The 13554-nt window shown below is 40.1% G+C and overlaps 1 protein-coding gene across 1 annotated transcript in view; it reads left to right on the top strand.

Moving 5' to 3' along the window:
• INTS4 (integrator complex subunit 4) overlaps positions 1–13554 on the top strand; it is a 337269-nt gene that overhangs the window by 134693 nt on the left and 189022 nt on the right. The window contains exons 9-11 of the mRNA XM_069203922.1: positions 2974–3045; positions 3351–3525; positions 12379–12584. Of these exons, the coding sequence (XP_069060023.1) occupies positions 2974–3045; positions 3351–3525; positions 12379–12584 (453 nt within the window). The remainder of the gene's footprint in view (positions 1–2973; positions 3046–3350; positions 3526–12378; positions 12585–13554) is intronic.

Genomic DNA, 13554 nt, shown 5'->3' with positions numbered 1-13554 from the left:
TGTTTGCCCCTAAAGTACTGCTGGCAGTTATATGTATAAATGTTTCAAGCATTCATGTGTGATTCATTAAAGCAAACCCTTTATTGTCAGGGCCAGTGCTGTAAGGAAATACAGCAAGGATCATGGACAGTGGTGCCCATACAAAAATATGGACGTTTGCAGTTTTTGACAATATGAGGCTACTTAAATAATCACCGAATTCTCCCTGAATGTAGGCATAAGCCTGAAAACAAGATTTGTGATCTTTTTGCTTTCAAAATAACGTGTACATAAAACAAAATGCAATTTCAATAAAATGGTTTGCCAAATTGTTGTGCAACTTCCAAGTGAGGCATGTTTTAGTGACTGTGTTGGATGCATGCCAGAACCTAAAAAGAAATTGAAGGACAATCAGTGTAAAAACCATAATGAGCAACATGAAAATACGTCAGGGGGTTTAACTTAGCATGAAAATAAGTCAGGGGGTCCAAGTCAGGCGGTATCCGCAAACTGTACTCTGGGCAAAGTTTTCTGAGTTCTGTTTTTTAATGTAAAAAACAAACATAGCCACAGGTTTGGGGGTTGTTAAAATTAATACTTAGTTTGGTAACCAGAAATATCTGTTTCAATACCAAGGGAGACTAGGGTGAGCATACACTTTACAAAAGCACACGTTATGGTATGTTATATTTGCTCTTGCAAACATCTTATGAGCTATTGCAAAATCAATTTTATAGGCCCCCTTTTCCCTCAATCAGGAAAAGGTTCTTCACCTGCCCTGTCAGGAGTAAATATCTAAACATTTCTAGTGTGAAAAGACTCATAGGCCATACCAACCCTGGCACCACTTTAGTCCACCCACTTCAGTCCCTCTACAAAGATTTGCAGAAATATGGGACTATCAGAACCATGCTAGACTCTGAACCCTGATAAAATAGAGGCATCATCAGAAAGGTTGTCATTAGATCCCTCATATAATGAGAACACAGTCTTAATATTTTACCTCACTGCATGGTGAGAAAAGAAAGAAGTGGCTTTATTTACAGGACAAGTTGATTTCTGAAGAAAAGCATCCTTTTGGCATTTGGATATTTGAAAGTATTCCACATGCCTGGTCTGTGCTTTCCTAGAGTTCTCTATCTGCTTTGTCCAATCTCCTGATAAGACAGTCCGCTGGTCTTGGGACGCATGTGACAGTGGTGAGTTGTGCAATGTGGATGGCTCCACTTGCATGGTGCATACCCAGACGTGTGACATATGTGATTGAAGGAGGCTCTTTGCCTAAGGATGTGGACAGTAGTGGTGATGGAATGACGAGGATCTCTGTTGGGTCTACTGGCTAGTGTGAGTGGTGCTCAGCTTTATATGAGGGCTCCTGCAGGCAGAACAGTGGTGTAACTCAGGCTGGCCTGATTGATGGCAGCCGAATAGTCAACGGCAGCCTAACGGCTGGTTCGGCCCTGATGTAGAATCCTTTGCACATTAAGTGAAAGGTGAGGTGGAAGAACATGAGATCGCGAGATCTCAGCAGAACTCTGTATTGGCCCAAATATTGGTGGATAGCAAAGTTGAGACTTTGGAAATTGCCCATAGAGCTGCAAACACCCCTTGGGTTCTCACCCCTAAGTACAATCTGATGTGATAGCACTGATGCAAACATTTTCATGGACCATGATGCCACATACAATTATTCTAGCCCCTCCTTGTTGCGGAGAGAGCCTTTTGGCTGCCCATTTGAGGATCCAAGACGTCTAGTGCTCATGTTGGTGGTAGTGGACACAGGCTTGTGTGTGCCTATTTTTAAAAAACAGCAAGGCAGAAACATGAACTTCAGTATGACAACCATAGAATCTTTGTTAGCACGGTGACCCAGGAGACAAGGCAGTGACTGCTGGAAATAAGAGAGAATTTTTGCTCCAAGGATACCAGCTACGATTTGTAATCCAGCAAATTTGGGAACAGTGTGAGATGAGGAAAAAAATCAGGTTTTCAGACATAGAGACGGCACAACACTTCCTCAAAGAAACAAAGAAGCCCACTAAAACCAGAAGGACCATGGAAAAGACTTAGTGGTGCACACCATGTTTTTTGTCAGATACTAATTTCAGTGTTATATTATGTGGAAGGGAGTTCCAGGTTCATTTTGGATATGTTATGGTGAGCATTCCTCTTGTTAGTGATCTGGTCCTCTTTCCTCCCATATCTGACTATGACCTTTTCTTCCCTTTTATTGACCCTCCACATTCTCATCTTTCCCTGATCTAAAGTGGGAGAAATAACCTTGCATTACTTCAACAAGCGGAGAAGATAAAACTTAAAATATAGGTGTTTTCATTGTGATGTACGTGTATGAGGCTGGGAGTGCCATCTCACAGAATGTACTTATTTCATATCCAGATTATTGAATGTAAAACCATTGTTGGTATGTTTGTCTCTTTATAGAGCAGTTAGTTTCACAAATACAGTTTGTGTTTCTGTGCCTTAGTTTAGAATTAATTGTGACTTAAGTCTTGCATTCGGAATCTCGTTCAGGTCTGTTGTTGCATATTAGGGAAGAATGGAAATCTCTGCACATGAATCATTTTGAGAAATATTTTATTGTGACTTGTGCCATCTAGGAAGAGATCACGCATCACTTTATGCAGAATCTTAACATTATCAATTTTTTTTTTCAAAAGTTCTTTGAATTGAGAATTTGTTTGGCTAGTCGTGCACGTTTGTTCTCCTGATGTTTCTTCTTGTATGAAGATTATGCTTGCTACCCTTGACTAGCATGGATCAATTATTATTATTATTAAGAGTACATACCAAAGAGGGAAAACCTAATCACCTCCATTTGTAGTTGGGTATATATATTATATTCATTGATAACCCACTATATGTTCTGAAACTGAGAAAATCCTCTATGCACTTTTATTTTTGAAGATTTTGTTAACTTTCTGATTATTTCATGTGTCATGCATTCTTCATTCTTTTTTTTTGGCTTGGTTACAGGGATCCATGTTGCAGGTTAGTTCGCACTTCTTAGAACAGACACTGGACAAGAAGCTGATGTCGGATCTGAGGGTAATACATTATTTTTCAAACTAGTACTAAGAAAGATGAACACTGTGTGCATCTTGAGCTTAGTAACATGTCATACTTTTGAAGCTGATTCAGAGCTTGATTATGTACAGTGCTCTCTCTGAAGGCTACTGTGCATCTTTCTGTGAGGGGTTTTCTAGAAATATTAGTTAACTATTTCTTTCAATGCAAAGGTTTATTGAAAAAAAAAAAACGATTACTGCAAGAAATACAAAGTAAGCACAAGAGTATAGACGGTGACAAAATAAAGAAATAGAGAGTAAGTTACGTTATTTATTTTTACACAGAGGAAACGCACTGCTCATGAGCGAGCAAAAGAGCTGTACCACTCTGGCGAATTCTCAAGTGGAAGAAAGTGGGGAGATGATGCCCCCAAAGAAGAAATAGACACTGGCGCAGTGAACCTAATAGAGTCAGGAGCTTGTGGGGCATTTGTGCATGGCCTAGAGGATGAGATGTATGGTAAGACCTAAACTTTACTGTAATTATCTTTAACTTATTCACCCACTGGTTCTTAAGGGTTCATTGGAAATATGCACTCTTTTAACTGTTACTTAATCCACAGAAGCAGAAAACGGATCTAACTGCAACAGATATGGGATTTCAGGTCCTTGTGTTGGCCAGAAACAAATACTCATTCCACTGAACTTCTCTGCTGCACTTGTTACCGTCAACCATGGTATCCGTGTCATGCTCTCAAAGATCTCATGGGCTTTGTTGGAAAAGTCCTTACGTAATTAAAGTCCTACTTAGAGAACCACTTACAAGTGATCGAAGTGGAACATGCACTCCTCCAAGGAGTGCTTCAAGGCTCTGCTCTAGACCCTGCCCTATTTATCTTTTACCTTGAATCATGGAGTGTTTTCTTAAAGTGCTCAGACATATACCATCGATTACGGATGACACTCAGCTGTGTTTTAAAGTCTGTTCACCTGCTGTCATTTCATGACCAGCCTCAGTCCTAGACCAAATACAATGCTGGATGACAAAGCACTATCTTAACTTAAACTCTTACAGGACAAAATTTCATCTCACCAAAATCGTCCACACCAGCTGAAGAATGCCTATGATCCCCAACCATGTCAATATGACTTCAAGAAATGTAATTTTCAAATTATACTCTAGTGTAGTGCTCTACAAACTATTTAATGCCGCCCCCTCCCTCCCTATTTTGGGGATAAAAAAAAATCATCTGACACCACTCAACATTTTTCACAATTATTTTATTAAACTGGCAATGTTTAAATAGGTCTAGACTTTTTTAAATATTGCAGTTGGGTTCTGTTACCGATTTAAAATTGCAATCAAATACGTGATTGCCAAACATATTTTTCTGGTCAGGTAGGCTTTAATAATTTGTAAATGTATCAACAGTGTGATTTATTAGAAATGGGGAGTGAGGGGTTTGAAGAATATTTGAAATCCCTTTCATTTTGACCCCGTCCAGCCAGAATATAAATGACAGAAGAGGTTATTGATGGCCCTTTACAGAGCGGCTTACTGCTGCTCACCAAAACAAAACACTGCTATCAGTACAATGCTTCCTTTGGCCAGAGCCTGCCTCCAACCTCCCCCCCACCCCACCTTCCGCCTCAAGATCACTTGAGGGCCCCCCCCACCCACCCAATTTGAAGACCTCTGCTCTAGTGGGATTCAACTCTTCTACCTGCCCAAGACCTGAAAGCAGTTATCAAAGTTTAGTCCTCTCCTGAATGAACAGAAAGGCCATCCTACCTATAATTCCCATGACACACCGAGCCCTGATGAAAGCTTAGATTCATGCTGCTGCTTGACTGGCCTCGTGGGCTGATCCTTTTGACAGTATCACTTCTAATTTGTCCTATCTATGTTGGATACCTATTTGAAGGGAGATCCATGTTCAGAATTGTCTGCCTAGCCCGCAACTGCTGGGGCTTAGCCCCCCAGCACCTCCCACTACCCCCCCCCGTGCTGAGCCCTTATTTGGGATCGTTCTCTATTAAGGCTCCCTAACTTTTTTTTCCACAAACGGTGTTCAAGCCAAAATTGTGTCTTTTTTTTCCCAACATCCTAGGTACCCAGATTTGTGGCTTCCCATCAGGGGAACCAAGCAGATAGGCAAAATATAGCTACATTTGAGGTTTGGGGAAATGTAGGAAAAAAGTGCTCTGCAAAAAAGTGAGTGCTTTTTCCCCTAAAAATGTAATCAATAAAAGGTTTGCGGTGCTGAAGGTACCATCTTCCCAGCTTTCAGGAACATGCCAAGATGTATTAAAAAAAAAAGAAGCTAATATTCTGCTTTAGCATTTTTCAGAGAGGTAGCTCATTTGACCTATTTATTGAGCTTTTTAACTTACTTACAGTTTGCTGTGGGAATCAGTGTGAAACCCAGGGTGGTCAAGGAAAGATTTTTATTTTTGAAAAGTAGAAACAATTCTGAATTCAGCAAGGGTTCATATGTATACATCCCTCAATGATTTCCCAAAGAAACTAACTGTTTAAATAAAGAAATATTGAAAATGGGTAGGAAAAAAAGTCATTTGTAAAGATGTTTTCATCTGTAACTTTTAGTCACGATGGCTGATTTTACAAAAGCAGTATATCATTACATCCACTAGATGCTTCTGGCTGTGGAGATCTGTAGGTTGTCCAAGATCCTGAAGTTCTCAGCGCACGCAACTGAGCTGCACCTTACAACGGTTTTTTCATTATATACAGAGTACAGACCAATTAAGATGATGAAATATGTAGAGTGAAAAATTTGTATCATGGAAAGCTATGTATTTCTGAAATGGGAACCAGATATGGAGTTTAGGAGCAGTCGTTATTTGTACATCTCTGAAATTTTGGGGTACCCATACTAGTATGTGATTCACAGCACTTTTCGAAATGTCTTCTTTCTTACCGAAAGGCCTATATTTGGGAGGCACAAAGACAGCAAAATCCAATTGGTAATGATAATTGTACTGCTTTTCATGTTCCCACATGTCCTCTGATAAAAATTGGTACCACATTTGTGTGGGTTGGCTTAGTGTTTGCGACATGAAAGGTCACAAAATGCAACAGAGACACATATAATTTTTCCACTGAAAACAGACCTCTTTTTGCAGTGAGGGTAACTGTGAATTTTAGGCCCTAGCTCAGCTAGTACCTAGGGAAACACTGCAAACCTTAACTTTTTTTTAAAAACTAGACATGTAGGGGAGTCCAGGATGGAGTGACTTGAATGGTTCTCTTGAGGTTTTCTTACCCAGACAAACCTCAAACTTTGTCTTCCTAAAACGCACATTTTCCTCAACCTTCTGTGAGGAAAACTTCTGGAATCTAATGGGAGCCATACATTTCCGTCCACTCAGCCTCCCCCCAAGTCTCTCAATAAAAATGGTACCTCACTTGTTTGGGTATGCCTAGTACCTGCAACTGGAAGGGGCCCAAAACGCAACAAGGACACATCGCCTTTGCCCACTCAGAACATACATTTTTTTTTTTGCAATGTTGGTAGCCGTGGATTTTGGGCCCTAGCTCATCTGCCACCTAGGGAAATGTAGCAAACCTGCACCCTTTTGAAAACTAGACACCTAAGAGGAATCCAGGGTGGGGTGACTTGTGTAGCTTTCACTAGGTTGTGTTACCCAGAAACCTTTGGATCTACAAATTGTGTACCACCCTCAGTTCCCACACGTCTCCCAATAGCTGTGGTCCAAGAGACCTTCACAGAAATGGCACTAAAGCTCTACTTGGAGAGATCAGCAACAGGCTTAGCTGCTGTATTTGGGTCGTGCTGGGCTGCCACTCATGGGAACCTACCAACCACAGATATTTATGAAAACTAGACACAGAGGATTCCACGGTGGTGTGCCTTGCGTGAATCCCACAAGGTTTTCCTACCCACAGGGCCCTGCATGCCTTCAACTTTCACTAAAATAACATATTTTTCTTATATTTCTGTGATGAAATCTTGCAGAATCGGGACTAATCCACAACATTTCTACCCCACTTGTCCAGATAAAAATGCTGCACCACTGGGGTAACTGAGTATACTGCCCACAACAGGAATGGATCAAACCAAGGTCAGTGGGAGTTCCACTGTGGAATCCTGGTTTGATCACTACCATTTGCCCGAGGTGTGGGCAGAAATACTATTGGCACATTTATTTGGGTTGTGGGCCCTGGACTCTGATCGTCATTACAATAAGCAAAAACAAAAGAGAAAGGCTACTCTAGAAGCTGTCCTGAGCAGCCTGACGTAAAATTAAAATAAAGGAATCCCTTTGGTGCAGAGCACCAGAGGAACATTTGTACCCTTCCCCAGTGTCGGCCGGTGGCCAACAGATTCACTGGGGGGCCAGCACTTAAGAAGCTAAAATCCCTACTGACAAATTACACTATCTAGACAAGAAACTGAAGCTCTGTGGTGGCTCTTGAGAGTACTGCCTTCCTACTGAAATCCCAGTAGTTGACAAAAAACAGGCCTTTAACTAGTCCTTTTGAGGATGTGCTCCCAGAATTTTGAACTCTTATCACCTGATAATTTGAAATCTTAACTTCCCTGCCAGCCTTAAAAAAACAACTGGAAGACTGTCTCTTTAATAAATTCTTCCCAAACTTAACTCCTAGCTTAGATCGTTTGGGTGCACTGAAGTATGCTGATTGCTTTTGACAATGTCTGTAAACTAGTTGCTCCACCCGCCTGACCAGAGATGTGGATTTGGATTACCAAGTTAAACTTGACTTTAGTGATGATCCTGAGACACTGAACTATTTTGCTGAGTATGGGAGTGATTATTGTCTCCCACAACTTTGCTTATGGGCTATACATTTTGCTGCTTGTAAATAGTGTGTATCTAACGTTTGGACTTTCCACCTCCTTTCATGGTCAGAGTACTGCTCTAAACAAACATGTATGCCCTCATCTGTTACTCTGTATTCGCTCACAGGTCTGGGGACCTACCTTACAACAAACTTGGTTAGTGTGCTTTTTTTTTTTTTTTTTGCTGTATTCAGTCTTTCCCTTTGCATAGTGCTTTTTCCTTTTGAAGTTGTATAACTTTTGCTGTGTTGTGTAAAGCAGTGTGATGCTTTAGGGCCTAGTATGCGCTACATAAAACTGTATAAATAAATATAATAATGTGTATGGCCTAACCAGTTCATCACAAAAGAGAATGTTGTGTAACACATTTTGTGGTTCATATGCATCTTTATACTGAAAGCAGAAAAGACCACAGCCAGTTTCACTGGGGCACTTTCACTGATCCATGCATGTTTTCAGTAGGTCAGCTTGTGAGGAAGGAATGTGCACTCACACGTTGTAATGTATCCTCATTCTGGACAAATAATGACACCTGTAAAACTATTGTTATTTGATCAGGTTTATAATCGCAGCACTCTGGCACTCTGACTAAAAGGAACAAGCTTCAGCAGTGTAGGTGGTACCCTAATTGATATCCTGCAGCAATGCTGTTGCTGATTTTCAGCAGGCCCTGCAGGGGCGCCCTCTGGTGCAGGATCAGCGGTTTGCTGAAAGCTGTCTGGGTCCTTTGTGACACATGGAGACCACTTCAGCTCTTGAATCTGTGAGAAGAGGAGGAATCCACTAGAACTGCTAAGTTGCAAAGAGCCCAAAGTTTAAGTATTGAAGGTCATAACAGAATGCCTTGGAGGAATAGTTACCACTGTGAAGGCCACGCTATCATATTGCCTGCAGGGGTGTGGATTTCTTTAAATATCTACTTGTCAATCTTGTGGGAAGCTTCAGAAATCTACACTCCATTACCCCCCCACCCCCCCTTCAGCCCCCCCTCACCCACCCCCACTAGTGTCTTTTTGTGACATTCAGGGAGGTGACAGCTCATCGCAGCATTCTCATTACATTAAAGCTCTGACAGTACTCTCTCTGATTAGAACAGGGCTAATATATGAAGATTTGAATTCTGGCAAGGCTCTCATATCCCCAACTTTCTGCGAATCTACCTACAAGGTCTGGAAGTATCTGATACTGATAGTTCCAGAGCTGGAATGCCCCGTGTGTCTATACACACCAATATGCATATTTGTTTAACAGTTTTACCAACTCCTCTCAAATCTCTTCTCACATTGGAAAAGGTTAAGGATTTACTTCTGACACAGGCAGGTATAAAACCTTTTTCATGGTGGGGAGAAAAGAGGATGCTGGGAAAGTCAATTTGCAGTTCCTCAGCAGGTTTGTGCCTCAGCAAATATACACATGTACAAATATTTGTTCATACAAAAACTTACTAGGAGTACTATGTACAGACATACTTCTTTACAGTTTTGTGAATTCCTGAAAATTGTAATTTGCACCAGTGCTAGGACATATGCCTCTAGGGGTGCACTGGTGTGACTTTGTTCAAGAATTGGTCCGGAAATTTATTTTCATGGCGCCCAAAGGAGATCTATACAGGTTCTTTGTTATTAATGTTTTTTTCAAATATTGACATACCTCTGGCACTTTTTACTAAATGATGCCTCAAAGAAATGGAACTTCAAGTGCGCAGTACTTTATGAAAGTTTTTTCAAGTTGCCTTTTTGTGCACTTTTTATTTTTAAATCAATCACCAGTCTGGCTTTCATTCTTCTGCATGTAGTTGCATATAATCTGGAAGCACTATCAACAAACCCCATTGTTATGTGAACATGTGTAAATGCTCTTAAACTGAAACCACTATTAGTAATGAAAGCTGAGCTCACAGCTCACTGCATGTGCCCAGTGTAGTTATCATAATAGCGCACTCTTATGCTTTTTAATGAATCATATATACAAGTTTGAACAATTTAATAAATATGAATACTGTAGGGAAGTGGACTATTATTTAGGATGAACAGGTGTCCACCTCAAGGGATAAAGCCACTTAATGCTAGATGTCGCACAAAGTAAATAAACCTGTGGTCATTCCCTAATAACCTGACAAAGGTAGTCTGGCTTAAATCAAAGGTAGGGTGTAAAGTATGTAAGCAGTGCATACACAGCAGAAAACGTCATGCAAACCCAATACATTTCCTCAACCAGTTTAAAAAAAAGAGAAAACGTGTGAGTAATATGAGAGTCTAAAATGTAAAAAAAAAATCAAGAAAGAGGGACCAAAGATGATAATATTTAAAGATGTAATTGCAAGCAGCACCAAAAAACATGAAGTGCCAGTGATAGTCTGTGGATGCAGTATGGGTGTACCTAGTCACAGTTTAAGGCCGACCACAGTGGAACCCTGGTCAGATACAACATGACTTTGGTCCCAGTGAAAGTCTGTAAGTCTAAAGGTTTGAAAAAATGCCAAAGCCCAAATACAGAAAGAGGCTTGGGTCATAATTTTGAAGGACAGTTAGCCTCTCCACTGGACAAATATGAAAGTTTAGCTGCCACCATAGAACTGCTGGTCCGATACACACCCACAGGTTAGTCCAGCTAAGGCTCCAGAGCTTTTGAGGTTTCAGCCTGAAAAAGTCTCAACACAGAAAGGGACTTTGTCTTTTTTTCATAGAAGCTGGAGCATCTTTTAGGCTGACGGATCTGAAGTTCAATCTAATGCAGTGGAACTGCCATTTGGGTACCTCTTGACTTTGGGGCAAACGTTTCCTAACTTTTTTCTGACACCCAGGCAACCACAGGAGAACACTTCTAAGCCCTCAGGACCTCAAGGGGGCACCTAGAGACTCTCAGGGTGGCAAGCAGAGGCCACCAGCAGTATCCAGTCCATGTTCCATTTTCCACTGGCTGCAGGGAATGTAAGGGAAAAGGCCTCTAGCAGCTTGTTCTGCCCCTATAGCCACACAGGAAGTTGCCATCTGACCCTTGTAGTCCACTTTTTTGCCCTGGGTACAACAGGAAGCAGGCCCAGTCGTTAAGAGCTCCTCACTGGTTACAGACAAAAGAACCAAGCTAACGTGTGGCCAGGGTAATGAGCAGTCCCCTCCTCTGTGGTACCTGGGGGTAGCTCTTCTTTCCCATTGGCTTTGATGCCAGTCTGACTGGTGATTGGGGTTGGGGGGGGAGCGCTAGCTTGGGGCTTCTCAAGTGTCTCCTAACATTTGCTTGTGACAGAGCAGACCCCGTTGAAGTAAATTAAGTTACTGAACCCACCACGGCTGTTTTTTCTGTCAGTGAAATAAACGCATCCTTACTCTTAGGCTATTATTTCTGCCCAGGAAGCAGTTACCACACCTTACTTCACACCTAATTCAGGCCAAACACAGCTGGTCAGACATTGAGGACTTAATGCAAATTAGCCTCCAGCAGCTTCAGACAGGTTAAAGGTAACTTTCTAAAAGTGAAATGCCCCACATAGCGGTAGTAAGTTCTATATAAGTGTTACAATAAAATACCTGTCTAGTGCTCAAAATAAACATAGGAAGGTGTTGTCCTTGACCACTAACGATATGTCCAAGGCAAAGAGCGATAGGAGTTCCACAGCCCTGTTGCCTAAAATGTGTGACATGCTCATTGATGAAACTGAAGGGTGACAGAATACTTGGAAAAGCCAGAATGGAGCTGTCAATGTACGGGATCTCAGGGTTCCTTCATTTAAAGGAGAGTGACATTTTAACTTTAGAGGTTATTTTTTACCCAGACAGACCAACTGCAGTCAATAAGAAGTGCCTTCACGCTCTGCACTCATCCAGGTAGGGAGCTGCAAGAAGCGATAGAACATAAAAAGTGGAGCTGCTTGGTGAGACCTCAATAGATCTTATATTACTGCTCATATCAAAAGGGAGATGGTCTTTAAAGACCAAAGACAGTTGTGTTTTCTCAATTTGAGCCCCAAAAAGTGGACACTAGGCACCAGATGCAATACATGTGCATAGGAGATGCTCCAATCTGTGGTACTAACCTCAGTAGGGCAGCCTGCAAGTCTGCCATTTATAACTCTGAAATGTGATATCAGAAAATGTAGCATAAGTATATAATTGTTCACAGTTTATAGATTACTATATATGTGTCAGTTGAAATAAAAGTTCAAATTCATGACAACCCCATTCTTTTGCTTCAGTATATCCGGCAACTTATGCTAAATCGATATGGGAAATAGAAACACCTGGCAGTAGTTAAATAGACTTAAGAACAGACTACAAATAGTAATAAGGGTAATTTTTGTGTAGGACAATTTGATAAATATGAAATAATAAAAAGAAAGTGATAAACCAGTGCATAAGTATGATTATTTTGAAGCAGTAGTTATATTTCACTATTGTTTTTTCTTATCTTTTGTTTGGTTCCATCGGAAGTAGGCTGTATTCAGAATACTATCAAACAAATCATTTGTATTTCAACTTTATTTGCAACTTTAGAAGAGCTTTTTTTCTATTCTTTGTCCATGTCTTTAGAAGTGCGCATTGCTGCAGTCGAGGCCCTGTGCATGCTTGCCCAGTCCTCCTCATCTTTTGCAGAGAAGTGTCTGGATTTTCTGGTAGACATGTTCAACGATGAAATTGAAGAGGTGCGACTGCAGTCCATTCACACTCTGAGGAAAATTTCCAACAACATCACACTGAGAGAAGATCAGCTGGATACTGTGCTTGCAGTCTTAGAGGTAAGCACATTCAGTATGATTCACTTGATCCCCCAGTAACAATTTGACATTTGTAATCGTGGAGATAACAACCTTAGGACATTTTGTTAAATATTTAGTACAGAAAATTATTTTGTCAACACAAATCCTAATCACTGCTAAGATGAAAAAAGAAACACAATTCAGAAAAGGCTTTGAAATATTACTTTTCAAAGAAATAAGCAAAATTTAGCCTGGGCACTTTGCTGTATGAAGCAATAGACTCCTTTGTGCATTAATGCTTTAAAAAGTAAATTCTGTTTGTTTTACTCAGTTATACAGTAGCTCTTCGCTACCTAAACATGCAGGTGGGACAAAATGCTGCCATCAGAAGAGAGTGAAAATGCAGACATTATCCTTCGTGAACTTTTAAGCAGGTTCTCTGACATAATATTGTCAAATATATGGTTCACCACATTGTGTTCCTACACCTAAAATGTAAATGACAAAAATACTGAGTCAAAAAGATTGTGCAAATAAATATTGTCCAAAAGCCGATAAAAATATTATTTTTTATATCTAAATATATATTAGTTATAAATTTAACAAGTTGAGATAAGTTCAATAAGTATTTCAATTATTTAATTTATTTCTAGACCTATATAATTATTATTACATATATATAAAAATTTCCAACTCTTTCCTGATTTCTCCCAAACTGGAGCCCTGCGTAGTGTGTCATACGGGGGGGGATTGTAATAACCTCCAAAATCCTGTATTCACAAAGACAAACACTCAGGTGTACAGAGTAGTGAGATGAATATATATCTATATATATATATCTATATATATCTATATATATATAGATATATATATATATATATATTTAAAAAGAAATTATACAATTTTTGAAATACAAAAGTAAGACTTTAGAACAAATGAAGAGAACAAAAAATATAATCTAACATAAATATTTACATAAATGTATAAAAATGTTTACTATTTTAAATGA

Source organism: Pleurodeles waltl, chromosome 8, assembly GCF_031143425.1.
Source record: "Pleurodeles waltl isolate 20211129_DDA chromosome 8, aPleWal1.hap1.20221129, whole genome shotgun sequence".
NCBI classification, from domain to species: domain Eukaryota; kingdom Metazoa; phylum Chordata; class Amphibia; order Caudata; family Salamandridae; genus Pleurodeles; species Pleurodeles waltl.
Note: the sequence above shows the minus strand (reverse complement) of the source record. Positions and strands in the feature narration are given on the sequence as shown.